The sequence below is a fragment of the Staurois parvus genome, unplaced genomic scaffold (assembly GCF_062004578.1).
Source record: "Staurois parvus isolate SC_StPar_1 unplaced genomic scaffold, SC_StPar_1.0 ptg001079l, whole genome shotgun sequence".
In the NCBI taxonomy this organism is placed as follows: Eukaryota; Metazoa; Chordata; class Amphibia; order Anura; family Ranidae; genus Staurois; species Staurois parvus.
Genome location: NW_028318875.1, coordinates 97,864 through 125,722, shown reverse-complemented (window position 1 = coordinate 125,722; position 27,859 = coordinate 97,864). Strand labels below are relative to the sequence as shown.

At 44.0% G+C, this 27,859-nt stretch overlaps 3 protein-coding genes across 3 annotated transcripts in view; 2 read left to right on the top strand and 1 right to left on the bottom strand.

Annotated features, from left to right (window-relative positions):
• LOC149440459 (uncharacterized) overlaps positions 1-27,859 on the bottom strand; it is a 200,408-nt gene that overhangs the window by 99,312 nt on the left and 73,237 nt on the right. The gene's annotated exons all lie outside the window — the stretch shown is intronic.
• On the top strand, positions 213-21,031 carry LOC149440465 (uncharacterized). Its single transcript, XM_089658507.1, is given in 17 exon segments — positions 213-301; positions 773-889; positions 1,307-1,441; positions 1,528-1,651; positions 1,768-2,069; positions 2,150-2,371; positions 2,694-2,811; positions 7,315-8,583; positions 10,386-10,515; positions 12,027-12,154; positions 17,088-17,221; positions 17,690-17,824; positions 17,911-18,034; positions 18,151-18,248; positions 18,328-18,558; positions 18,653-18,809; positions 19,584-21,031. Coding segments are annotated over 16 exon segments (4,839 nt in total). The 5' UTR covers positions 213-301; positions 773-805.
• LOC149440461 (uncharacterized) overlaps positions 26,603-27,859 on the top strand; it is a 60,714-nt gene continuing 59,457 nt past the window's right edge. The window contains exons 1-2 of the mRNA XM_089658515.1: positions 26,603-26,668; positions 27,547-27,658. Of these exons, the coding sequence (XP_089514641.1) occupies positions 27,581-27,658 (78 nt within the window). The 5' untranslated portion in view covers positions 26,603-26,668; positions 27,547-27,580. The remainder of the gene's footprint in view (positions 26,669-27,546; positions 27,659-27,859) is intronic.

Sequence of the window (27,859 nt, the reverse complement as noted above, 5' to 3'; positions counted from 1 at the left end):
TTTTCTTTTATCTTTTAATTTTTTTTGTGTTTTTTATATTTTCATTCAATTTTTTTTTCTTTTTGCCTTTTTTTGGTCACTAATTTCACTTTTTTACCAATTTTTCCAGGCTGCAGTTCCACCGAGCTACAAAAGGCAGCGATCTAACTTGTATTGAGACAGGAAGTCTCTATGGAAGATGGGAAGTGATGTATAAAAAGGAAGTTCCGGGTGAGAGGTGAGTTGGGAGGAAGTAGAGAGGAGACGTCGGTGGAAGTGGCAGCAGAGGAGGAAATAAGGTCTTATTTTCTGTTTACACCCGGTAACCCCCTGAATATTCTTTTATGGTCCAGGATGCATGGAAATGTTTTAAATATAAAATGTATGTTTTTTTCTATATTTTATTATGGACATAAAAACAAAAAAAAAAAACACACTATTGCTCACTGGTAAATAAATGTAATATAACACTCTATATATTGGTGGTCACCCCGTTGGGTTTCCTCTGTTCGACCATGGAGGAAAAATATCATCCAGAGATAGGTAGCCGTTTTGTAACCACGGGTTAAAGCACGATGGAGGTTGGTCACTTTGAACGTTTCCAATGGAAATAGACATGAGATGGGGGTGCAGGGTTGTCTTCTGTTTGAATGTTCTCTCGCAAGAGAGGTTCCTCTTCCCTAAGTAGGGTATAAGACGACCACCAGTAAGTTGACTGGATGACATGCGATATATCCCCATCCTAATGCATTTGAAAGTCCAGGTAATTCTCAATTTACTTACCTGTCCACAGAAAGAAACGTTCGTCGATCAAAGAACCACCTCCATGAGGATGGAGGAGGATCAGAGTGGCATCACTGAGAAGATATTACACCTCACCCTGGAGATCATCTACCTGCTGACCGGAGAGGTGAGGAGGATTCTGGGAGGTCACATGACATCACTCTCATCTCTATTAATAAAACACAGACTTGACCGGAGAGGTGAGGAGGATTCTGGGAGGTCACATGACATCACTCTCATCTCTATTAATAAAACACAGACCTGACCGGAGAGGTGAGGGGGATTCTGGGAGGTCACATGACATCACTCTCATCTCTATTAATAAAACACAGACCTGACCGGAGAGGTGAGGAGGATTCTGGGAGGTCACATGACATCACTCTCATCTCTATTAATAAAACAGACCTGACCGGAGAGGTGAGGGGGATTCTGGGAGGTCACATGACATCACTCTCATCTCTATTAATAAAACACAGACCTGATCGGAGAGGTGAGGAGGATTCTGGGAGTCTAACATGATGTTCCTATTGGTTACTCAATACAGAGATTTCCTCTTCTGAAGTCAGGTGATCATATGACCATCACAGTGCCTCCATGTGACTCCCTAAACCCAGAGAGACACAACATGCAGAAGATTCTAGAAGTCACCAAGAAGATGATGGAGCTGCTGACAGGAGAGGTGAGCGGTGCCGGGAATTCTGGGACATTCTCCAGTAACAGACAAGGGATGTGTCTGGATGGTGACTGTATCATTGTGTGTGTCAGGTTCCTATAAGGTGTCAGGGTGTCACTGTCTATTTCTCCATGGAGGAGTGGGAGTATTTAGAAGGACACAAGGACCTCTACAAGGATATCATGATGGACAATCAGCCGCCCCTCACATCACCGGGTAAGAGGAGACTTTATTGGAAAGGAGAGAGCAGTACGGAGGATCCACCTAGATCCCCCATCATCTGATAAACACATAGAAACAATGGATTCAGTCAGTGTGTGTGTTTCCTACAGATGGATCCAGTCATGGGAACCCACCAGAGAGATGTCCCCATCCTCTGTATTCCTGGGATTCCACACAGGAAGGTCCCACCATCCCTCACCATCATCAGATAGGTGGATCCAGTCATGGGAACCCACCAGAGAGATGTCCCCATCCTCTGTATTCCTGGGATTCCACACAGGAAGGTCACACCATCCCTCACCATCATCAGGTAGATGGATCCAGCCATGGGAACCCACCAGAGAAATATTCCCGTCTTCTGTACTCCCGGGATTCCACACAGGAAGGTCACAACTATACTGAACTTTACCAGGTAGAGGACTAACAATTACTGCTAGTTATAATTTATATTCAAGGTTTTTTTTTATAATGAATATTTTGTTATATATTTAGTGTGGAAATCTCGAGGACAATATTATTGTTGTTAAAGAAGAGTATAAAGAGGAGGATGAGGAGTATGGAGTGGTGAAGGAGCTTTTTGAAGGACACAAGGATCTATACAAGAGCATTATGATGGAGTCACCTAATACCAGGAACCCACCAGAGAGATGCCCCCGTTCTCTGTATTCCCGGGATTCCATACAGGGAGGTCACACCATCCCTCACCATCATCAGGTAGGTGAATGCAGTCATGGGAACCCATCACAGAGATGTCCCCATCCTCTGTATTCCCGGGATTCCACACAGGAAGGTCACACTATCCCTCACCATCATCAGGTAGATAGATCCAGTCATGGGAACCCACCAGAGAGATGTCCCCGTCCTCTGTATTCCCAGGATTCCACACAGGCAGGTCACACCATCCCTCACCATCATCAGGTAGGTGGAGTTAAGGTTCTTCTTACAACAACACCATGGCTTGTATGATGTTCGATCCAACATTCTTCTTTGGTAATTCTTCATTTGATATATTTCTTTTACCATTTTGCTTCATCAGAACGAAGAAATGACTAAAATAAAAGCTAATAGAATTGAGGACGAAGAAGAGACGGTGGAGGAGGTGGTGAGGTTGGTGACTGTCAAAGAAGAGGACGTTCCTACAGAGATCAGCCTAGGTGGGTGGTGGAGACAAAGTATTTTTGTTGTCTATTATTGTGTGTAGAACGTTCTTCTTGGGTTCATGACCTAGCGATGGAGGACAGCAGAAGCGGGGAGCCTGGCCCCATAATTCCATGTGGTCTCCCCTATGGAGGGTCATACTCATTGTTCCTGTCTCCTTCTTACCTTCTCATGATCAGAAGGGTGAGAAATACTTCCAAGGGACCTCCAGAGGATCACTTGATGGGGAGGTGGACTGTAGACATCAAAATTCGTTCTTCTGCGATCCGGATGTATCCGAATTTCCGGATCACCATCAACGAATCCAAAATAAATTATAATAAAACGAATGATCCGAATTTGAAAATGAATTTGAATTCAAAACAGAAGCATATTGCAATAAATACAGTCAGGAATAAAAGTGAAATTAGATGATGATTCCTACCTAGGTTGCTTTATAGAACAGAATAGAAAATAAAAGGATAAAATAAAATGGAAGAGAATAAAAATTAAAGGAATAGAATTGATTAGAACAGGATAAATAGAAAATAAAATGGAATAGAATAGCATGAAATAGAAAATAAAATAGAATAGAAAATAAACGGAAAAGGATAGAAGAGCATAGAATGGAAAATAAAATAATAGAATAGATTAACATGAAATAAAATAGAAAATAACGCAATAGAATAGAAAAAATAGAATAGACTAAAATAGAAAATATAGGAATAGAATAGAAAAAAAGAATATACTAAAATAGAAAATAAAGGCATAAAATAGAATAGAGAGTAACAGAATAAAATAGTGTAGAATAAAAAAATAATAGAATAGAATAAAATAGAAAATTAATAAATAGAATGAATTAGAGCAGAACAGAAAATATTAGGACAGAATAGAAAATAAATGAATAGAAAAGAACATAAAAGAATAGAACCAAATAAAATAGAAAATAAAGGAATAAAATAGAATAGAAAAAAACAGAATAGACTAGAATAAAATAGAAAATGAAAGGATTAAAATAGAATAGAAAATTAGAATGGAATAAAACAGAATAGAAAACATAGGAATAGAAAATAATAGAATAAAACAGAATAGACTAGAATTAAATAGAAAATAAAGGAATAGAATAAAAAAAATAGAATTTTATTATTCAGGATTTATATAGCACCAACAGTTTGTGCAGCCCTTTACAAAATTAAGGCAGACATTACAGTTACAATACAATTTGGTACAAGAGGGCCCTGCTCATTAGAGCTTACAATCTAGGAATAAATAGACTAAAAATAAAAATAAAGGAATATAATAGAATAGAAAATATAATAGAATAAAACAGAATAGAACAGAACAGAATAAAATATAAAACAAAGGAATATAAAAGAATAGAATAAACCAGAATAGACTAGAATTAAAAAGGAAATAAAGGAATAGAAAAAAATAGATTATTATTATTATACAGGATTTATATAGCTCCAACAGTTTGCGCAGCCCTTTACAAAATGAAGGCAGACAGTACAGTTACAATACAATTTTTGGTACAAGTGGGCCTGGCTCGTTAGAGCTTACAATCTAGGAGGAAATAGAAAAAAATAAAATAGACTAAAAAGAAAAATAAAGGAATAGAACAGAAAATAATAGAATATAATTAAATAGAATAGAAAATAAAGGAACAGAATAAAATAGAAGAGAAAATAAAGGAATAGAATAGAAAATAATAGGATAAAATAGAATATTATTATTATTATTATACAGGATTTATATGGTGCCAACAGTCTGCGCAGCGCTTTACAAAATTAAGGCAGACATTACAGTTACAATACAATTTGGTACAAGAGGAAACCGAGGGCCCTGCTCGTTACAATTTAGGAGAATATAGAAAAAAATTTAGTAAAATGGAAAATAGAGGAATATAATAGAATAGAAAATAATAGAATATAATTAAATAGAATGGAATAAAATAGAATATAAAGTAATAGAATAAATTAGAATAGAAAAGAACAGAACAGAATAAGATAGAAAACAAAGGAATAGAAAAGAATAGAATAAAACAGAATAGACTAGAATTAAATAGGAAATAAAGCAATTGAATAGAAAATAATAGAATAAAATAGAATATTATTATTATTATACATTTCCTTTGCACCAACACTTTGTGCAGCGCTTTACAAAATGAAGGCAGTTACAATACAATTTGGTACAAGTCGGCCCGGCTCATTAGAGTTTACAATCTGGGAGGAAATAGAAAAAAATAAAATAGAAAATGGAAAATAAACAATAAAACGCTAGAACAGAAAATAAAGAGTAGAATAAATAAAATAGAATAGAACATAATGGAATAGAAAATAAAATAGAACAGAAAAAAGAATAAAATAAAACAGAGTAGGCTAGAATAAAATAGAATAGAACATAAAGGAATAGAAAATAGAATACAATGGAGTAAAAGGGAATAGAATAGAAATAATACAATAAAACAGATCAATTTGCAATTCGAACTTCAAATCCATTTGAAAATAACGAATGTTCGGTACGAATTGGAAAATACAAAATGAAATCCGACACGATGAATATGACGAAACAAAACGATGAACAAACGAATCTGAAACAACACCTGATTGTCCGACGTGCGCGTCTCTAGCGGGCCGAGCGTGGGATCAGCTTTCAGCCTCTCCTTATGGCAAACCTGATCTGGAATTTGTGTGTGTGTGTGTGTGCGTGCGTGCGTGCGTGCGTGTACATTTTTTATATATACTTTTATCTATATATAAAAAAATATTTATTTAGATAGAGATATATGTGTGTATATACAGTTGTGTTCAAAATAATAGTAGTCAGACATCACTAACCTGATCAATCACTGTTTTTGGTAGAAATGATATTTCTACATGGCAAATAATTTACTAGCAGGTATAGTAGAGTAATAGAAATCCAACAGACCCAACAGTCATGACATGCATGCTGCTGATTCTGTGTAATTGAATCACTAATTGAAAGGGACATGTTCAAAATAATAGCAGTGTGGAGTTCTATTAGTGAGGTCATTCATTCTTTGAAAAACAGGTGGCAATTATTGCCCTTATTTAAGGAAGGAAGGCAGCAAATGTTGTACATGCTGGTTACAGTGCATTTCTCTCTGAAATTCTGAGGAAACTGGGTCGTTCCAGACATTGTTCAGAAGAACAGCGTACCTTGATTAAAAAGTTGATTGGAGAGGGGAAAACATATAAAGAAGTGCAGAAAATGATAGGCTGCTCAGCTAAAATGATCGCAAATGCTTTAAAATGGCAACCAAAACCTGAAAGACATGGAAGAAAGAGAAAAACTACCATTCGAATGGATAGAAGAATAGCCAAAATGGCTACTGTTACAATTAGAAGACGCCTATGTGAAGCCAAGCTATCTGCAAGAAGCCCCCGCAAAGTCCCACTGTTGAAAAAAAGACATGTGCTGAAGAGGTTACAATTTGCCAAAGAGCACATTGACTCGCCTAAAGAGAAATGGCGCAACATTTTGTGGACTGATGAAAGTAAGATTGTTCTTTTTGGGTCTAGTGGCCGGAGACAGTTTGTCAGACGACCCCCAAACACTGAATTCAAGCCACAGTACACTGTGAAGACCGTGAAGCATGGTGGTGCAAGCATCATGATATGGGGATGTTTCTCATACTACGGTGTTGGGCCTATTTATCGCATACCAGGGATCATGGATCAGTTTGAATACATCAGAATACTTGAAGAGGTCATGCTGCCTTATGCTGAAGAGGAAATGCCCTTGAAATGGGTGTTCCAACAAGACAACGACCCCAAACACACCAGTAAACATACAACATCTTGGTTCCAGACCAACAAGGTTGACGTTATGGAGTGGCCAGCCCAATCCCCGGATCTTAATCCAATAGACAACTTGTGGGGTGACATCAAAAATGCAGTTTCTGGGGCAAAACCAAGAAAGAGAGAAGAACTGGAATGTAGTCCAATCATTCTGGGCTGGAATACCTGTTCACAGGTGCCAGAAGTTGGTTGACTCCATGCAACACAGATGTACAGCAGTTCTCAGAAAGTGATTATACAACTAAATATTAATTAAGTGATTCAAAGGAAAGCAAAATCTTCAACCATTTTTCAGTTTATATAGTGAATGTTTGAGTTTGTAAAGAAGAATACAAACACTGCTATTTTTTTGAACAGTCTAATATTCACTTTTCTTCAAATATGTGTTGTTCCTCTAAAAAAATTGATCTATTTTTCTTCATGGTTTGATTTGGAATAGAATGTGTAATGTTCCCAATGCATTTGTGTGTATGGAAATAAAAGCCATTAGAAGGATTTTCAGCTTTATTCACTTTTTCCAACACACTGCTATTATTTTGAACACAACTGTATGTATATGTGTGTGTGTGTATGTATATGTGTGTGTATGTATATATATATATATATATTAAAAGGAAATCAATAAAAGTGTATATATTTAAAAAAAAAATTTATATCTATAATCAATTTTTTTTTTTTAATTTTTATTTTCTTCTTCAGGACTTGGACACCACATGAAGACTTCAGAGGATTCTCCAGATCTTGAAGGCTTCAGCCGAGGCTCCTCGGGATCTTTTGTTGTTCTATCAGATAGTCATCCAAGCTTTGTGGAGGTGGGCAGATCACCGGATCAGTCCAATCCCGGGGACTTGTCTTTTATGACATGGCCTCCTGTCACCCCCGGAATTGTCAGTATGGATGGATCCCCAGATCCCTTTGGTCTTGAGGAACCTTCTCCTCCCGATCTGAGACGTGGAAGGGAAACCCCTTACTGCTCTGAGGGCGCGAAAAAATGTTCAGTGCAAAACAATACGTTCGGCGAGAGGTTCCATACATGTGCTGAGTGCGGGAAACGTTTTCTTAAGAAGTCACTTTTGGTCATTCACCAGAGATCTCACACTGGGGAGAAGCCGTATTTATGCTCCAAGTGCGGGAAAGGTTTTTTCCGTAGATCAGACCTTAATGTCCACCAAAGGTGTCACACAACCGAGAAGCTTCATTCGTGTCCTGAGTGCGGGAAATGTTATGTCCATAAATCAGTCCTTGCTAGACACCAAAGAACTCACACAGGAGAGAAGCCTCATGTGTGCTCCGAGTGTGGTAAATGTTTCCTGCAGAAATCAGACCTGGTCGTGCACAAGAGGTCTCACACAGGCGAGAAACCGTTTTCCTGTCCTATGTGCGGGAAATGCTTTGCTTGTACATCAGACGTAACCAGACACCAAAGGACTCACAAGGACGGGAAGCCGTTTTTGTGTTTAGAGTGCGGGAAATGCTATCTTCGTAAATCAGACCTTGATGTCCATCTAAGATCTCACACGGGCGAGAAGCCTCATTCGTGCCCTGAGTGCGGGAAATGTTATGTAAGCAAAGCCGCACTCGCTGTGCATCAGAGACTTCACACGGGCGAGAAGCCCTTTTTGTGTTCAGAGTGCGGGAAAAGTTTTGCATGTAAACCGTATCTTCTTCTACATCAAAGGTCTCATAAGGGTGAGCCACATTGGTGTCTCGAGTGCGGGAAATGTTATGTCCATAAATCACTCCTTGCCAGACACCAAAGAACTCACACAGCTGAGAAGCCTCATGTGTGTCCAGAGTGTGGGAAACGTTTCCTACAAAAGTCAGATCTCAACGTGCACAAGAGGTCTCACACAGGCGAGAGGCCATATTGCTGTCCTGAGTGCGGGAAATATTTTATTTGTACGTCGGACCTAGCCAGACACCAACGAACTCACAAGGACCAGGCCCACCTATCTCTCTCGACTGCCTAGACCAGGCCCGCCTATCTCTCTCGACTGCCTAGACCAGGACCGCCTAGCTCTCTCGACTGCCTAGACCAGGCCCGCCTAGCTCTCTCGACTGCCTAGACCAGGCCCGCCTATCTCTCTCGACTGCCTAGACCAGGCCCGCCTATCTCTCTCGACTGCCTAGACCAGGCCCGCCTATCTCTCTCGACTGCCTAGACCAGGCCCGCCTATCTCTCTCGACTGCCTAGACCAGGCCCACCTAGCTCTCTCGACTGCCTAGACCAGGCCCGTCTAGCTCTCTCGACTGCCTAGACCAGGCCCGTCTAGCTCTCTCGACTGCCTAGACCAGGCCCGTCTAGCTCTCTCGACTGCCTAGACCAGGCCCGCCTAGGCCTCCGGACTGTCAAGACCAGGCCCGCCTAGGCCTCCGGACTGTCAAGACCAGGCCCGCCTAGGCCTCCGGACTGTCAAGACCAGGCCCGCCTTGGCCTCCGGACTGTAAAGACCAGGCCCGCCTTGGCCTCCGGACTGTCAAGACCAGTGACAGCTAACCCTCCAAACTGTCAAGACCAGGTCCATCTAGCCCTCTCGACTGTCAAGACCAGGTCCATCTAGCCCTCTCGACTGTCAAGACCAGGGCCATCTAGCCCTCTCGACTGTCAAGACCAGGGCCATTTAGCCCTCTCGACTGTCAAGATTATCCAAGGGAAATAGACCTCACAGAGCCTCATTCTCCTTCCCAGGTAGCTGGATCCTTCATTAGGAGACTCCTTCCACCCTTATATCTGTCTTATTTCCCCCCATAGAACTGCCTTTCCATAACCCCCTTTCCCATCCTTTCCCTCTAACTCCTTAGTATATGTCCTCTTTTGACTCAAACACCACACCCTAGATCACTCTAATCATGCTCTCTCTCCCCACATTCCCAAATTTCCACATGAAAAGTTGGAGTCTCATTGTGACACTTCTAGATTTGTCAGTGTCCCACTAAGGAAGGCCCCTTGATTATGGTGTACCAAATGTAGGTAGACTTAGACAACATTTGTTTAAAAAGTTGCACAGTAGGGTGAAAGGAGGTAAAAAGCCAGACTGGCCCGAAACACCACTTGAAGCCCCATGGAGATCACTTGGTGAATCCAACCCCACCAGGTGCAAGCTTCCCAAGGGCTGGGCTTCTCCTGGTCATTAACTGAAAAAAGAAAGATGGAAGTGCACACCAGGAAGCCGCCCGGATCTCAGTGTATCAGGCTTCAGCTTCCCTCATGGGCTTGGTCTACCACCGAGCCCAAGAGCTGGTGAAGCGTGTTACATGAGCATGGCTTGGGAGGCAGCAAAGCTGAAGCCTGATACACTGAAAGCCGGGTAGCTTCCCAGTCTGTGCTTCCATCTTTCTTTTTTCAAAGATAAAAGGACAGTTGGCGAATCGAATGGCAGAAGCACCCAATGTGGTGTGTCTAAGGATGGGTTGGAGCCATCAAGTTAATTGAACATGGTGATTCCCATAAAATAAAGCTGATGTTTGCCTAATTTGATGACTGCGACCCATCCTTAGACACACCACATTGGGTGCCTCTGCCATTCGTTTCACCAACCAACATTTTATCTTCTCTCATCCTACCAGTACAATACCCACCTGCAGACCCATAGAGGATCCAGGATTGGAACCCCTCCAGCATCAAGAGTGACCAGTTTCACCCCGAATGGAGACAGGACCTTTTTTCCACCTGCGTTCGTAGAAGATTGCGTGGTTCCACCCATTTGGATCACTTCAACCTCACCAGATGTAGACCATTTCATCTTTTCTTTTTATCTTTTTTCTCTCAGTTGAGGAAAGAACTACATTTAGATACGTACTGCCTTATAAGGGCTCTCCTGCCTCACATCTTTTTCCAGTGGACACCTTGGGCCTTTTATTGGGTTTCCAATTTGCTCGAAGCCCCATTGAAATTACTCGGTGAATCCAACTCCACCAGGTGCAAGCTTCCCAAGGGCTGGGCTTCTCTTGGTCATTAACTGTAAAAAAAAAAAAAAAGATGGAAGTGCACACCAGGAAGCCGCCCGGATCTCAGTGTATCAGAAAGGCTTCAGCTTCCCTCATGGGCTTCATCTACCACCGAGCCCAGGAGCTGGTGAAGCGTTAGATGGGTGTGGCTTGGGAGGAGGCAAAGCTGAAGCCTGATGCACTGAAAGCCGGGTAGCTCCCCAGTGTTTGCTTCCATCTTTTTTCAAAGATAAAACGGCAGTTGGCGAATCGAATAGCAGAGGCACCCAATGTGGTGTGTCTAAGGATGGGTTGGAGCCATCAAGTTAATTGAACATGGTGATTCTCATAAAATAAAGCTGATGTTTGCCTAATTTGATGACTGCGACCCATCCTTAGACACACCACATTGGGCGCTTCTGCCGTTCGTTTCACCAACCAACATTTTATCTTCTCTCATCCTACCAGTACAATAAACATAGAGGATCCAGGATTGGAACCCCTCCAGCATCGAGAGTGACCAATTTCACCCCGCATGGAGACAGGACCTTTTTTCCACCTGCGTTCATAGAAGGTTGCGTAGTTCCACACATTTGGATCACCGCAACCTCACCAGTTGTAGGTCATTTCATCTTTTCTTTTTATCTTTTTTCTCTCGGTTGAGGAAAGAACTACATTTAGATACGTACTGCCCTATAAGGGCTCTTTTGCCTCGCATCTTTTTCTAGTAGATACCTTAGGCCTTTTATTGGGTTTCCAATCTGCTCGAAGCCCCATGGAGATCACCCGGTGAATCCAACCCCACCAGATGCAAGCTTCCCAAGGGTCGGGCTTATCCTGGTCATTAACTGTGAAAAAAGAAAGATGGAAGTGCACACGAGGAAGCCACCCGGATCTCAGTGTATCAGAAAGGCTTCAGCTTCCCTCATGGGTTTAGTCTACCACCGAGCTGGTGAAATGTATTAGATGGGCATAGCTTGGGAGCAGGCAAAGCTGAAGCCTGATACACTGAAAGCCGGGAAACTTCCCAGTGTGTGCTTCCATCTTTCTTTTTTCAAAGATAAAAGGGCAGTTGGCGAATCGAATGGCAGTGGCACCCAATGTGATGAGTCTAAAGATGGGTTGGAGCCATCAAGTTAATTGAACATGGTGATTCCCATAAAATAAAGCTGATATTTGCCTAATTTGATGACTCCGACCCATCCTTAGACACACCACATTGGGCACCTCTGCCATTCGTTTCACCAACCAACATTTTATCTTCTCTCATCCTACCAGTACAATACCCACCTGAGAACCCATAGAGGATCCAGGACAAGAACCCCTCCAGCATCAAGAGTGACCAATTTCACCCCGCATGAAGACTGGGCCTTTTTTCCACCTGCGTTCGTAGAAGATTGCATGGTTCCACCCATTTGGATCACCGCAACCTCACCAGATGTAGGCCATTTCATCTTTTCTTTTTATTGTTTTTCTCGGTTTAGATATGTACTGCCCTATAAGAGCTCTTTTTCCAGTGGATACCTTGGACCTGTTATTGGGTTTCCAATCTGCTCAAAGCCCCATGGAGATCACCCAATGAATCCAACCCCACAAGGTGCAAGCTTCCCAAGTACGTACTGCCCTATAAGAGCTCTTTTTCCAGTGGATACTTTGGGCCTTTTATTGGGTTTCCAATCTGCTCGAAGCCCCATGGAGATCACTCGATGAATCCAACCCCACAAGGTGCAAGCTTCCCAAGTGCGTACTGCCCTAAAAGGGCTCTGTTTCCCGTGGATACCTTGGACCTGTTGTTGGGTTTCCAATCTGCTCAAAGCCCCATGGAGATCACTCAATGAATCCAACCCCACAAGGTGCAAGCTTCCCAAGTGCGTACTGCCCTATAAGGGCTCTTTTTCCAGTGGATACCTTGGCCCTTTTTTTGGGTTTCCAATCTGCTTTTTTGCTCTGGCCCCTTGGACCGTTGAGGACCACCACCGCCTGAATCCCAGACGTTATTGACGGATCAAGGCCGGTACGAGGATTTCATATGGAGCTGCTGGGACACCCTTGTTTATTGTGATGAAGTGAATCTCTTTGTATTTGTATTATCTGCTTCTGTCTCGAAGATCCTCAATAAAAAAAAAAACTAAAATCGACATCTCAACAGTTGCTCAGTGATGGTCTACTGCATTGAAAAAGAAAACAAAAACTTTATTATTCTCCAACAGTTGTACAAAAAATTCCAAATGCATACCCAATGTGTACATGTACGCGATAGAAAGAGGAGTAACAATGGAGAATGAGAAGGGGAAAAGTTAGAACATGAGGTGGTGGAGGTGATGGTGGTGGTGGGGTGAAGGTTCATTTTGAGTTGTCTTGGATGGTCTTTAAAGGAATTAAAGTTGTCGTAATTGGCTTCTGAAATCTGGTCTGCTACTACCTTGCATCTGGCCAGGTTCCCCTCACTGTGCTGTAATCATCCAGTTGCTTGGTTGCTAGGACCGCCGATGTCCTAGTAACTGATAACAAGCTGGTCCCAGTAGGAGGATGGAACTTCTCCTATCCATACCTGCTTCAGCCCCTGCCCTGTGCCATGACTACAGCCACGCTGTAAGCAAGGTAAGGGTGTAGGCCTTACCTTGTAAGTAGACTTTCAGTGGGACTCTGATATACAGTGAGGAACAGAAGTATTTGAACACCCTGTGATTTTGCAAGTTCTCCCACTTAGAAATCATAGAGGGGTCTGAAATTCTCATTGTAGGTGCATTCCCACTCTGAGAGACAGAATTTAAAAAAAAATTCAGGAAATCACATTGTATAATTTGTAAAGAATGTACTTGTCTTGCACTGCTGAACATAACAATTTGAACACCTGAGAAAATCAGTGTTAATATTTGGTACAGAAGCCTTTGTTTGAAATTACAGAGGTCAAACGTTTCCTGTAGTTCTTGACCAGGTTTGCACACACTGCAACAGGGATTTTGGCCCACTCCTCCACACAGATCTCCTCTAGATCTGTCAGGTTTCGGGGCTGTCGCTGAGCAACACGGAGTTTCAGCTCCCTCCAAAGATGTTCTATTGGATTTAGGTCTGGAGACTGGCTAGGCCACTCCAGAACCTTGATATGCTTCTTACGGAGCCACTCCTTGGTTATCCTGGCTGTGTGCTTCGGGTCGTTGTCATGTTGGAAGACCCAGCCACGACCCATCTTCAATGCTTTGACTAAGGGAAGTAGGTTGTTGCTCAAAATCTCACAATAAATGGCCCCATTCATCCTCTCCTTAATACAGTGCAGTCGTCCTGTCCCCTTCACAGAAAAGCACCCCCAAAGCATGATGTTACCACCCCCATGCTTCACAGTAGGGATGGTGTTCTTGGGATGCAACTCATCCTTCTTTTTCCTCCAAACACGACGAGTGAAGTTTAGATCAAAAAGTTCTACTTTGGTCTCATCTGACCACATGACTTTCTCCCATGCCTCCTCTGGATCATCCAGATGGTCATTGGCAAACTTCAGACAGGCCTGGACATGTGATGACTTGAGCAGGGGAAGCTTCCGTGCAATGCATGATTTGAAACCATGACGGCGTAGTGTTCTACCGACAGTGACCTTTGAAACTGTGGTCCCAGCTCTCTTCATGTCATTGACCAGCTCCTCCCTTGTAGTTCTGGGCTGATTCCTCAACTTTCTTATCATCAGTGATACCCCACGAGGTGAGATCTTGCATGGAGCCCCAGTCCGAGGGAGACTGACAGTTGTCTTTAGCCTCCTCCATTTTCTAACAATTGCTCCAACAGTTGATCTATTTTCACCAAGCTACTTGGCAATTGCCCCGTAGCCCTTTCCAGCCTTGTGGAGGTCCACAATTTTGTCTCTGGTGTCTTTTGACAGCTCTTTGGTCTTGCCCATGGTAGTAGTTGGTGTCTGACTGACTGTGGGGTGGACAGGTGTCTTTAAAGAGCTCAGACAGGTGCTACTAAGTTAGATTAATGAGTGGAGTAGAGATGGACGTTTTAAAGGCACAGTAACAGGTCTTTGAGAGCCAGAATTCTTGCTGTTTCTCAGGTGTTCAAATACTTATGTTCAGCAGTGCAAGACAAATAAATTCTTTACAAATCATACAATGTGATTTCCTGAATTTTTTTTTAATTCTGTCTCTCAGAGTGGGAATGAACCTACAATGTGAATTTCTGACCCCTCCATGATTTCTAAGTGGGAGAACTTGCAAAATCGCAGGGTGTTCAAATACTTCTGTTCCTCACTGTAAAGGGAGCTCTGATGAGCACCCTGATGTAAGGGTGGGGGGCTCTGATTGGAACCCTAGTGTAAGGGGGGAATCTGATGGGGGGCCCTGATGTAAGGGGATACTCTGATGTAAGGAGGGCCTCCTAAGGTAGGCTCTGATGCAATGGGAGCTCTTGTGTAAGGAGGAGCTTTGATGGGGACTCTGATGTAAAGGGGGCACTGATGGGGATCCTAATGTAAAAAAAAGGGACTTAGATGGGAACTCTGATGCAATGGTGGCTCTTAAGTAAGGAGGAACTTTGTTGGGGACTCTGATGGGGTCCTTGATGTAAGGGGGGGGGGGCAGGCTCTGATAGAAACCCTGATGTAAGAGGGGATTCTGATGGGGACCCTGATGTAAGGGGGTTGCTGATGGGGGACCTGATGTAAAGGGGTTGCTGATGGGGGACCCAATGTAAGTGGGGACTTCTTAGCTTGACTCTGATGCAATGGGGGCTCTCGTGTAAGGACGAACTTTGATGGGGACCTTGATGTAATAGGTAGCTCTGATGGGAACCCTGATGTAAGGGGGGACTCTGATGGGGGGACTTTAAAGGGGTCTCTGCTGGGGACCGTGGCGTAAGAGGGGGACCCTGATGTAAAAGGAGACTCTGAATGGGACCCTGATGTAAGGGGGGGGAATCTGATGGGAACCCTGATGTAAGGGGGCCGCTGATGGGGGACCTGGTATAAGGGGGGACTTTGATGGGCTCTCTGATGGGGATCTTGGTGTAAGAGGGGGGCTCTGATGAAGTGCCTGATGTAAGTAGGGGACTCTGATTAGAACCCTAATGTAATAGATTTTTTGATGGGTACCCTAATGTAAAAAGGGACTTTGATGGGGACTCTGATGTAAGAAGGATCTCTTAAGGTGAACTCTGATGCAATGGGCGCTCTTATGTAAGGAGGAACTTTGATGGAGATTTGTAATAAAAGGGGGGTCTCTGATGTAAAGGTGGCTCTGGTGAGGACCTTGGGGTAAGGAGGTCTCTGATGAAATGGCGAGCCAGTTGGAAGAAACGATTGGTCACCAGATGAGAAGTTCCTCCACACAGAGAAGGTGATATGAGCAGGATATGGGCTCCTCATCCACGTGAGACAGACAGTGCTTGGGTCATGGAACTTCCACAAAGTTCTGAAACGTCTCGTCCAGTTAAGTCGATTTCTTGTTGACCGTTAAGTTATTTTCAAACTTTTTTGGGGGTAATTTTACTATTGAAGCCTAAGATGAATACTTACCAAGCTGAGATCATGGGGAGACGCAAAGCAAGATGGGGTTCAGATAACTGTTGAACTGACTGCAGTTCCTCTGGGCTCCATAAGATGGTAGTCTTGCTCATATCAGGTCGAACAAAGCAGGAAGTCTTTATGGTACCTAAAGACAGGATGTGATGTCAGGTATAAATAAAAAGGTCTGAGTGAGAGGTGAGTCTGGAGGAAGTAGAGAGGAGACATTGCTGGAAGTGGCAGCGGAGGAGGTAATAGGATCTGATTTTATATTTACACCCAGTAACCCCCTGTCATGTCCGTCCTCTTCCTCCATCAATATGTCCGTCCTCTTCTTCCATCATCACATCTGTCCTCGATCGTTGTGTCCGTCCTCTTCCTCCATCATCACGTCTGTCCTTGATCGTCGTGTCCATCCTCCTCCATCACATCTGTCCTCTTCCTCCACCATCACATCTGTCCTGGATCATCGTGTCCATCCTCATCCTCATGTCTGTCCTCGATCGTCGTGTTCATCCTCTTCCTCCATCTTCATGTCTGTCCTCGTCCTACATAGTCACGTCCTCTTCCTCTATCGCCACGTGCATCTTCTTCCTCCACAGTTATGTCTGTCCTCTTCCTCCTCCGTCCTATCTGTCCTCTTCCTCCACTGTCCTATCTGCCCTCTTCCTCCACCGTCCTATCCGCCTTCTTCCTCCACCGTCGCGTCTGTCCTCTTCCTCCACCGTCGCGCCCGTCCTCTTCCTCCACCGTCGCGCCCGTCCTCTTCCTCCACCGTCGCGCCCGTCCTCTTCCTCCCCCATCAGTGACGTCTTTTATTTCCAGGACTAATTTTTACAATCAGCTCCCATTGACTCCAGTAGGGTTTGTATTTGGCAAAGCGTTCTCCAACTGAACCCAGATGTGTTTTGGTCATTACTAATTACAAATCAGCAGAATCGATTCATGGTCCTGATACTGTCCACTCTCTTGACATCAACACAAAAAGTCCACTATGTGCCGAGAACCTTCTACAGATACTATTCATCCTGATCCGATCATTGTCATTGTATTATCTGTCTACAGGGAGAAGCATCTTCTCTAGATCACTTAATCAGATCACTGAGGATGGAGGAAGTCGAGAGTGGCATCACCGAGAGGATACTAAACCTCACCCTGGAGATCTTCTACCTGCTGACCGGAGAGGTGAGGAGGATTCTGGGAGGTCACATGACATCACTCTCATCTCTATTAATAAAACACAGACCTGACCAGAGAGGTGAGGAGGATTCTGGGAGGTCACATGACATCACTCTCATCTCTATTAATAAAACACAGACCTGACCGGAGAGGTGAGGAGGATTCTGGGAGGTCAAATGACATCACTCTCATCTCTATTAATAAAACACGGACCTGACCGGAGAGGTGAGGGGGATTCTGGGAGGTCACATGACATCACTCTCATCTCTATTAATAAAACACAGACCTGACCAGAGAGGTGAGGAGGATTCTGGGAGGTCACGTGACATCACTCTCATCTCTATTAATAAAACACAGACCTGACCGGAGAGGTGAGGAGGATTCTGGGAGGTCACATGACATCACACAGACCTGACCGGAGAGGTGAGGAGGATTCTTAGAGTCTAACATGTTCCTATTGGTTCCCCAATACAGAAGTTTCCTCTTCTGAAGTCAGGTGATCATATGACCATCACAGTGCCTCCATGTGACTCCCTAAACCCTGAGAGATACAACATGCAGAAGATTCTAGAAGTCACCAAGAAGATGATGGAGCTGCTGACAGGAGAGGTGAGCGGTGCCGGGAATTCTGGGACATTCTCCAGTAACAGACAAGGGATGTGTCTGGATGGTGACTGTATCATTGTGTGTGTCAGGTTCCTATAAGGTGTCAGGATGTCACTGTCTATTTCTCCATGGAGGAGTGGGAGTATTTAGAAGGACACAAGGACCTCTACAAGGACGTCATGATGGACAATCAGCCGCCCCTCACATCACCGGGTAAGAGGAGACTTTATTGTAAAGGAGAGAGCAGTACGGAGGATCCACCTAGATCCCCCATCATCTGATAAACACATAGAAACAATGGATTCAGTCAGTGTGTGTGTTTCCTACAGATGGATCCAGTCATGGGAACCCACCAGAGAGATGTCCCCGTCCTCTGTATTCCTGGGATTCCACACAGGAAGGTCACACCATCCCTCACCATCATCAGGTAGATGATTGACAATTATTGGTGGTTCTGATTTATACACAGCATGTTTGTTACAATGCATTTTTTATGATATATTCAGAGTGGAATCCTCGGGGATGATATTATTATTCCTAAAGAAAAGTATAAAGAGGAGGATGAGGAGTATGGAGGGATGGAGGAGTTTTCAGAAGGAAAAAAGGAAGATTACACCATTCCTCACCATCATCAGGTAGATGGATCCAGTCATGGGAACCCACCAGAGAGATGTCCCCGTCCTCTGTATTCCCGGGATTCCACACAGGAAGGTCACACCATCCCTCACCATCATCAGGTAGAAACTTTCCTAACCATAAGAAATGGTTACATTGCGATTTTGTATATTATATAAATTGTAACCGCTCTCATTGTTTTCCTGATCTCTTCAGAGTGGATACCTGGATTTTTTTAAGATTATTGTTAAAGAAGAGATCAAAGAAGAAGATGAGGAGGATGATGTGATGCAGGACACGGACAATTTAGAAGGACACAAGGACCTCTACAAGGACGTCATGATTGAGAATCAGCCGCCCCTCACATCACCGGGTAAGAGGAGACTTTATTGGAAAGGAGAGAGCAGTACGGAGGCTCCATCCTCTGTATTCCATGGATTCGACACAGGAAGATCACACCATCATCAGGTAGATGTATCCAGTAATGGGAACCCACCAGAGAGATGTCTCCATCCTCTGTTGTCCCGGGATGCCACACAGGGAGGTCACACCATCCCTCTCCATCATCAAGTAGATGGATCCAGTAATGGGAACCCACCAGAGAGATGTTCCCATCCTCTGTATTCCGGGGATTCCACACAGGAAGGTCACACCATCATCAGGTAGATGGATCCAGTCATGGGAACCCACCAGAGAGATGTCCCTGTCCTCTGTAGTCTCGGGATGCCACACAGGGAGGTCACACCATCCCTCTCCATCATCAAGTAGATGGATCCAGTAATGGGAACCCACCAGAGAGATGTCCCCATCCTCTGTATTCCCGGGATTCCACACAGGAAGGTCACACCATCATCAGGTAGATGGATTCAGTCATGGGAACCCACCAGAGAGATGTCCCCATCCTCTGTAGTCCTGGATGCCACACAGGGAGGTCACATCATCCCTCACCATCATCAGGTAGATGGATCCAGTCATGGGAACCCACCAGAGAGATGTCTCCATCCTCTGTAGTCCCAGGATGCCACACACGCCTGGTTGTACCTCTACAGGTTCCAGAGCCAGGTATTCCATGACAGATCCAGGTTCTGCTTTGATCCAACTGTTCTGCTCGCCTCATAATCTATTCATCTTTTTATTTGTTTTGAAGCACATCAATGCGACACCACGACAACCACCCCTGTGGATCCTCTCACCTCAGCCCTGGACTGTAAACCTGAAGATGAGGACGTTTCGCAAGGTTCTCCTAGAGGAAGCTCTTTGACTTCAGTTGACCATCTTGCACTTCTGAGTGCGGTGGCATCACCAGATCCCAAGAAATCCCAAGCCGGAGTTCAGAGGCAGAGGATATTTTCCTGTGCGGAGTGTGGGAGATGTTTTAATTTCAAATCAAGCCTCCAAGCACACAAAAGATCTCACCGGACCGACAAGCCCCATTCTTGCACCGTGTGCGGGAAGAGGTTTTTGTTTAAATCCCAACTAGAGGCCCACGACAGAGTTCACACGGGACAGAAACCCTTCTCTTGCTCCGAGTGCGGGAGAAGTTACGTCAAGAAGTCGCACCTTGTCCGACACCAGAGATCTCATACGGGTGAGAAGCCACACTCTTGTTCTGCGTGCGGGAAAAGCTACTTGTTTAAGTCGCAGTTGGCTATACATCAGAGAGTCCACACGGGGCACAAGCCTTATTCCTGCTCTGAGTGCGGGAAGAGCTTTTCACTGAGAAGCGTCCTTCTCGGACATCAGCAGATCCACTTGGGGGAGAGGTCCCATACGTGTCCCGAGTGCGGGAAAGGTTTCTTTAAGAAATCGCATCTTGCCAGACATCAGAGGTCTCACGTGGTCGAGAAGCCCTATTTGTGTACCGAGTGCGGGAAAACCTTCAAACACAAGTCTGCCCTTACTGTCCATCAGAAATATCACACCGGCGAGAAACGGTATTCGTGCTCCGAGTGCGGGAAATGTTTCGTCCAGAAATCCTACCTCACTGCCCACCTAAGAACTCACACGGGAGAGAAGCCATATTTGTGTCTTGAGTGCGGGAAACATTTCGTACACCGATCGCATCTTGTCACACATCAAAGGTCCCACACTGGGAAGAAGCCACACGCCTGTTCTGAGTGTGGGAAACTTTTTTCACATAGATCAGACCTTGCCGTACATCAGAGATCCCACACAGGTGAAAAGCCATTTTTATGTCCCGAGTGCGGCAAATGTTTTGTACAGAAATCGCATCTTATAAGACATCAGAGATCTCACACTGGGGAGAAGCCTTATTCCTGCCCAACGTGTGGGAAATGTTTTTCACAGAAATCGGACCTTGCTGTACATCAGAGATCTCACACCGGGGAAAAGCCATATTCGTGTCTTGAGTGCGGGAAATGTTTTGTATGTAAATCTCAGCTTGTCAGACACCGAAGATCTCACTCGGGGAACTAACATATCTCTGTTATCAAGTGCGGGAAAGGTTTGTCTATCCCAGCTAGCCAGAAATCAGAGATCTCACAGTGGGAACAATGGTGTGTTAATTTCCCAAGTGCGGGAACTGTTTGTCAAATGCAGCCAGCAGCTATCAGCGATCTCACAAGCGAGCAGTAAAATGTCAATCCCATCTAGTTAGAAATCAGATCTCACAAAAGAACAATAAAGTTTTCATTTCTAATGTGTTGGAAAGGTTTGTATGTCAATGCAAGCTTATGGGACATCAGGGATTTCACATGGGAATGATGATGTGCTCATTTCTAAGGTGCGGGCAAGATGTGTATGTCAAACCCAGCTGGCCACAAATCAAAGACCTTTCATGGGAACAATGATGTATGAATTTCTTAGGTGCAGGAGGAGTTTGCATGTCCATCTTAGCTAGCGAGCAATCAAAGATGTCACATGGGTACAACGTAGTGCTGATTTCTAAAGTGTGGGAAAGGTGTGTACTGTATGTCAGTCCCAGCTAGTCAGAGATCAAAGACCTTGCATGGGGAAGGTGATGTATGAATCTCCAAGTGTGGGAAAAGGTTTGTGTATCATTTCCAGCTAGCCAGAAATTAACCACTTGACCTCCAGAGGATTTACCCCCCTTAATGACCAGGCCTCTTTTTGCTACTCGGCGCTGCACTAATTCAACTGATAATTGCGTGGTCATGCAATGCTGCACTCAATATAAATTTACGTCCTTTTTTTCACACAAATAGAGCTTTCTTTCGGTATTTGATCACCTGTGCGCTTTTTATTTTTCACGCTATAAACAAAAAAAGGCCAAAAATTTTGAAGAAAAACAATATTTTTTACTTTGTTATAAAAAATATATAGTAAACTCAAAGTTGGTTTTAAATTTAGGCCAAAATGTATTCTGCTACATGTTTTTGGTAAAAAAAATCCCAATAAGTGTATATTGATTGCTTTGTGTGGAAGTTATAGCGTCTACAAACTATGGTATAGATACTGCAATTTACGCCATTTTTTTGCTATACAGCGCTGCGGTAGTTTAACGGACAATTGCGCGGTCATGCAATACGATACATAAATGAAATTTACATCCTTTTTTTTCCCACAAATTGAGCTTTCTTTCGGTGGTATTTGATCGCCTGTGCGGTTTTTATTTTTTGCGCTATAAAGAAAAAGGCTGACAATTTTGAGGAAAAAAACAATATTTTGGACTTTTTGCTATAAAACATGTCCAGTAAAAAAAAAATTAAAAATCAAATTTAGTCATAAATTTCTGCCAAAATGCATTCTGCGACATGTCTTTGCTAAAAAAAAAACCCAATACGTGTAAATTAATTGGTTTACGTGAAAGTTATTGCGTTTACAAATGGCGGGAAAGATACTCGGATTTTTAGTTTTTTTTTATACTAATAATGGCGGCGATCAGCGACTTATGGTGGTGATCAGTGACTTATGGCGGGACTGCGACGGACATTCTGACATTGGGGGGTACTGACTTGGGGTCACTGACATCCCCAGTGACACCAATACAGTGATTAGTGCAAAAAAAAACCACTGACACTGTACTAATGGCACTGGGGAGGAAGGGGTTAAGTTTATTTTTCAGGGAAGGATTATCTGTGTGAGGGGGAGTGTTTTACTAGGGGGCGGGGGTGTGTGCTGGACGGGGACAGGCTGATCGGGAGAGAGAAACTCTTCTGTCCCGATCAGCTTGTCCTCGAGTTGTCAGGGAAGTGACAGAAAGCACAGCTGCTGCAGCTGTGCTCTTTGCACAGGTGAAAGCTGGAAGCTTTTTTTGATCTAAAGATTGTTTGGAATCCCCAGTCCTCATCACACACGGTCCTTTGGTGTTTATTATTTTGGTTTTGGAGAAGGATAAATTAATTATTAGGGAGCTGAAGGACTCATCAATAATGTTCCTCAAACCCAGATCCTCCTTCGACATTCCCTCACCACCTAAAGTTGAGTTCATTTGGCCACATAAAGCTCTTAAGAAGCAATGGCCTTCAAAGCAAAGAGATCCCTTTAATTAGAGATTGGAACTTGAGTCCTATGATGTTTAAAGTTCCTGATATGGTGGTATCTGTTCTCTTCTAGCAATGGTGGGGCCCATAAATATTTGTGAATACTGGTAATTAAATGAAATTAAACAGACTGTGGTACTGCTCAAAGCAAAGATCTCCTGATACTGAGGAGTAAAGGTGTCTGCAAAAATAATTTTTCTGCTAATTGTATTGCAGCATGGTGGCCATGACAGAGTAAGTCCTGTTCTTCCTCAACCCAGTCATGAAGCCCCTCCATCAAGCTTTTTAAATCTCTTAAGAAGCATTGGTCTTAAAAGAGAAGAGGTCCCTTTAACTAAAGATTGCAACTTGAGTCTTGTGATGTTTAGAAGTTCTTCATATAGTGGTATCCGGTCTCTTCTGCTAGCAATGGAGGGGCCCATAAATGTTTGTGAATACTGGTAAATAAATAGACTGGTACTGCTCAAAGCAAATATCTCCTGATACTGAGGTGTAAAGGTGTCTGCATACATTATTTTTCTGGTAATTGTATTTCACCTCCCTGCTTGTAAAGGCCAAAGACATGGTACCAGCATGGTGGCCATGACAGATTAAGTGCTGTTATTCCTCAGCCCAGTTATGAAGCTCCTCCTCAAGCTTTTTAAATCTCTTAAGAAGCATTGGCCTTAAAAGAGAAGAGGTCCCTATAACTAGAGATTTCAACTTGAGTCCTGTGACGTTTAGAAGTTCCTCATATGGTGATATCTGTTCTCTTCTGCTAGCAATAGTGGGGCCCATAAATATTTGTGAATACTGGTAATTACATGAAATTAAACAGACTGCGGTACTGCTCAAAGCAAAGATCTCCTGACACTGAAGTGTAAAGGTGTCTGCATACATTATTTTTTTAGTAATTGTATTCCACCTCACTGCTTTTGAAGGCCAAAGACACTGTACCAGCATGGTGACCATGACAGATTAAGTCCTGTTATTCCTCAACTCAGTCATGAAGTCCCTTGATCAAGCTCTTAAGAAACAATGGCCTTCAAAGCAAAGAGGTCCCTTTTAGTTAGAGATTGCAACTTGAGTCCTGTAAAGTTCCTGATATGGTGTGCTATGATGGTATCCGTTTTCTTCTGCTAGCAATGCTGGGACCCATAAACATTAGTGATTACTAGTAATTGAATGAAGTTAAACAGACTGTGGTACTGCTCAAAGCAAAGAGTTCCTGACACTGAGGTGTAAAGGTGTGAGCATACATTATTTTTCTGGTAAGTGTATTGCACCTCACTGCTTGTAAAGGCCAAAGACACTGTACCAGCATGGTGGCCATGACAGAGTAAGTCCTGTTATTCCTTAGCCCAATCATGAAGCCCCTCCATCAAGCTTTTTAAATCTCTTAACTAGCATTGGCCTTAAAAGAGAAGAGGTTCCCTTTTAACTACAGATTTCAACTTGAGTCCTGTGATGTTCTGCTAGCAATGTTGGGACCCATAAATATTTGTGAATACTGGTAATTAAATGAAATTAAGCAGACTGGTACTGCTCAAAGCAAAGATCTGCTGATACTGAGGTGTAAAAGTGTTTATACACATTTTTTTAGTAATTGTAATCCACCTCACTGCTTGTAAAGGCCAAAGACACTGTACCAGCATGGTGGCCATGACAGATTAAGTCCTGTTATTCTTCAACCCAGTCATGAAGTCCCTCTATCAAGCTTTTTAAATCTCTTAAGTAGCATTGGCCTTAAAAGAGATGTCCCTTTGACTAGAGATTTCAACTTGAGTCCTGTGATGTTTAGGAGTTCCTGATGTGGTATCCATGCTCTTTTGCTAGCAATGTTGGGGCCCATAAATATTTGTGAATACTGGTAATTAAATGAAATTAGACTGTAGCACTGCTGAAAGCAAAAGATCTGATACTGAGGAGTATTCACATTATTTTTTTAGTAATTGTATTCCGCCTCACTGCTTGTGAAGGCCAAAGACACTGTACCAGCATGGTGGCCATGACAGAGTAAGGCCTGTTATTCCTCACCCCAGTCACGAAGACCCTCCATCAAGCTCTGTATTTTCTCCAGGACTCATAGTAAAGGGCCTGTGTGGATTGTCTTCGGTCTTGTGTCAATGGCATTCATTTAAAATTCTTTCCTGGAGCCAATGGGGCAGCACAGATGGGGAAGATCAATAAGTAGCTACCAGGGTGGGAAGCCTAAGCGAATACAAGTGTAGGGATGGATGTTGCTCAACCGACCCCAGCTAGATTGAAGGAAAAGGGTCCACCCCAACGGCAAGTGAGAAGAGGGGAGCATGAGTCCGAGCGATTCCAGTGTCAGCCAATAGAAGTGAACGGATGGACGCTGCTCAACTGACCTCGGTAGTCCAAAGTCCAATGTTGAGGAATGGCCTCAGCCGCCATACTGGCCACACCCTCTGATGCACTTTGGTCTGCCAACTGGGGGCTTAGTCACAGTCCAATGTTGAGAAATAGCCTCAACTGTCGTACTGGCCACGTCCCCTGATGCGTTTCACCTCGCCCACCGGGGGCTTAGTCACAGCTCTCTGTTTCCAAGCCCTGGTGGTTGGAGCTAACTGCATCTGTGGTCAGTACGGAGGCTGAGGCCATTCCTCAACATTGGACTACCGAGGTCGGTTGAGCAGCGTCCATCCGTTCACTTGTATTGGCTGACACTGGAATCGCTCGGACTCGTGCTCCCCTCTTCTCACTTGCCGGTGGCGTGGACCCTTTCACTTCCATCCATAGCTTGGATCGGCGCCATAAGATATAATTTTCACTAGGCCAGGGGTAGGCAACCTGCGTCTCTCTAGCTGTTGTGGAACTACATTTCCCATGAGGCATTGCAAAGATTACAAAACTGACAGTTACAGCTTTGACTTGCAGAGGCATGATGGAACTTGTAGTCCTGCTGCTCTCAGGTTGCCTACCCCTGGACTACGCTGAAGAAAATGCTATCGTATAAGAAAGTGAGTAAACTTCCACCTTCCCGCCAATGGCAGCTGTGGTGAGGACTACTGAACCCATCAGTGGTGCTGAAGGAACTCAGGTATGCTTCCATGGATTGGTGCCAGGGAAGGAAAAATTACAGTAAGTATTTGATTCAATTTTCCGTTTTCAGGATCATTCATCCTCCATCGACAGATCCGTGTGACCCACAGTTGACTTCTGACCTGCTTCAAGTAGGTTTTTCATTCCCCTAGACTTGTACGGGAATTCAAGTGAGCAACAGCCCCTCAACGCAGGCCCTAAAAACTTTTATGCTCCCTCCAAAAAATTTGCCAAAATTCTGTGGATTCAATCCAAGCTTTGAGTACAGTTTCTATTCCTATTTGTGTAAATTTTAGCAGACTTGGTTTATTATTTTGAGTATTTTACTAGAAACTCAACTGTGATGCAGGGGCGGACTGACAACTCATGGGGCCCCTGGGCAATAGGGGATCATGGGGCCCCTGTGTCCTTGCCCAAACTCTAAAAAGCCTATGAAAAAGGTACCAGGGGCATCTCATGGGGCCCCCTACTGACCTCAGGCAGTGCCCGAGTTTCCAAATGGTCAGTCAGCCCCTGCTGTGATGTGACTCGTAACGTAAGGAGGACCATCATTAGGAGAGGTCGGACGGCTAACGTCAGCTGCTGTTCTTATATCTTCCACAAGATGGTGGCCTGATATATGCAAAGACAGGAAGTGTTGTCAGGTCTGGACAGGAAGTTCCGGGTGAGAGGTGAATGGGGAGGAAGTAGAGAGGAGACATTGCTGGAAGTGGCAGCAGAGGAGGTAATAAGATCTGATTTTCTATTTACACCCCCAAACCCAAGAATTGACTTCCTTTCGGCGTTTCTTGAGCGTAGGGCAGCCCATTGAAATAATTAGGCTCCTCTACACGCAACGTGCGAAAAAGGCATGGAGCCATGGTGGTGCCTGTACGTGGAACCAAACCTAAGTACCTGAATGTGACCCGGTATCCGCTTCGTGTAGTCCCGGTAAAGCAGGGATGGAGTGTGGGAGGAAAAAGCAGTACAAGGAGCCAATTGGTGGAAAGCCTATTGGATCAAAGGGGAGAGTAGGGTGACAGAGAGGTGAACTCCTCACTGTGCTGTTTCTTGCTGCAGTCACAGGCTGGGAGCAGGATGACCTGGGCTAAGAGGAAGTGGGCTAAATAATGTTGGCCATCAGACTGAGGACATCTAGTGGCAGGAAAAAGTACTGTGGGGGAAATCTCTGGATTGGGGCAACTAATATTTATCTTACTATTTTTGGTTGGAGTTCAGCTTTAGGTTATTTGGTAGATATCCTCTAACAGACCCTCACCCCCCCACCCACTCTCAATTCCCCAACCACCTTCACCTCCAGCCTTTGCATTCCATGCTACATTTACCAGTGTCTGTAGTAAAAACTGTCTGTACTGCCCATAAAAACCAATTAGCTTCCCTTCTGTACTGAAGGACATCACTAGGCGCGTGTTCAGATATTCAGACATCTCCATAAGAGACTAATATTGTATCGTCAATAGGTAGTGTCCACCATGCTTAGTGGATGGCAGACCAACTCTGATAAGAACACAGCACAGCGTCCCCCTACGCAACATGGGGGAGTTACAAAAAATAATACCCCAGTACAGCTCAGATCATTCTCAGCTTATCGTCCTTCTGTAGAGTGGAACATTCAGTGTAGATCACGCCAACGAGGATGGACAATGTCTGGAGTCACATGACCGAGAGGATGATAAACCTCACCCTGGAGATCATCTACCTGCTGACTGGAGAGGTGAGGAGGATTCTGGGAGGTCACATGACATCACTCTCATCTCTATTAATAAAACACAGACCTGACCGGAGAGCTGAGGAGGATTCTTGGAGGTCACATGACTAAACTCTCATCTCTATTAATAAAACACAGACCTGACTGGAGAGGTGAGGAGGATTCTGGGAGGTCACATGACATCACTCATCTCTATTAATAAAACAG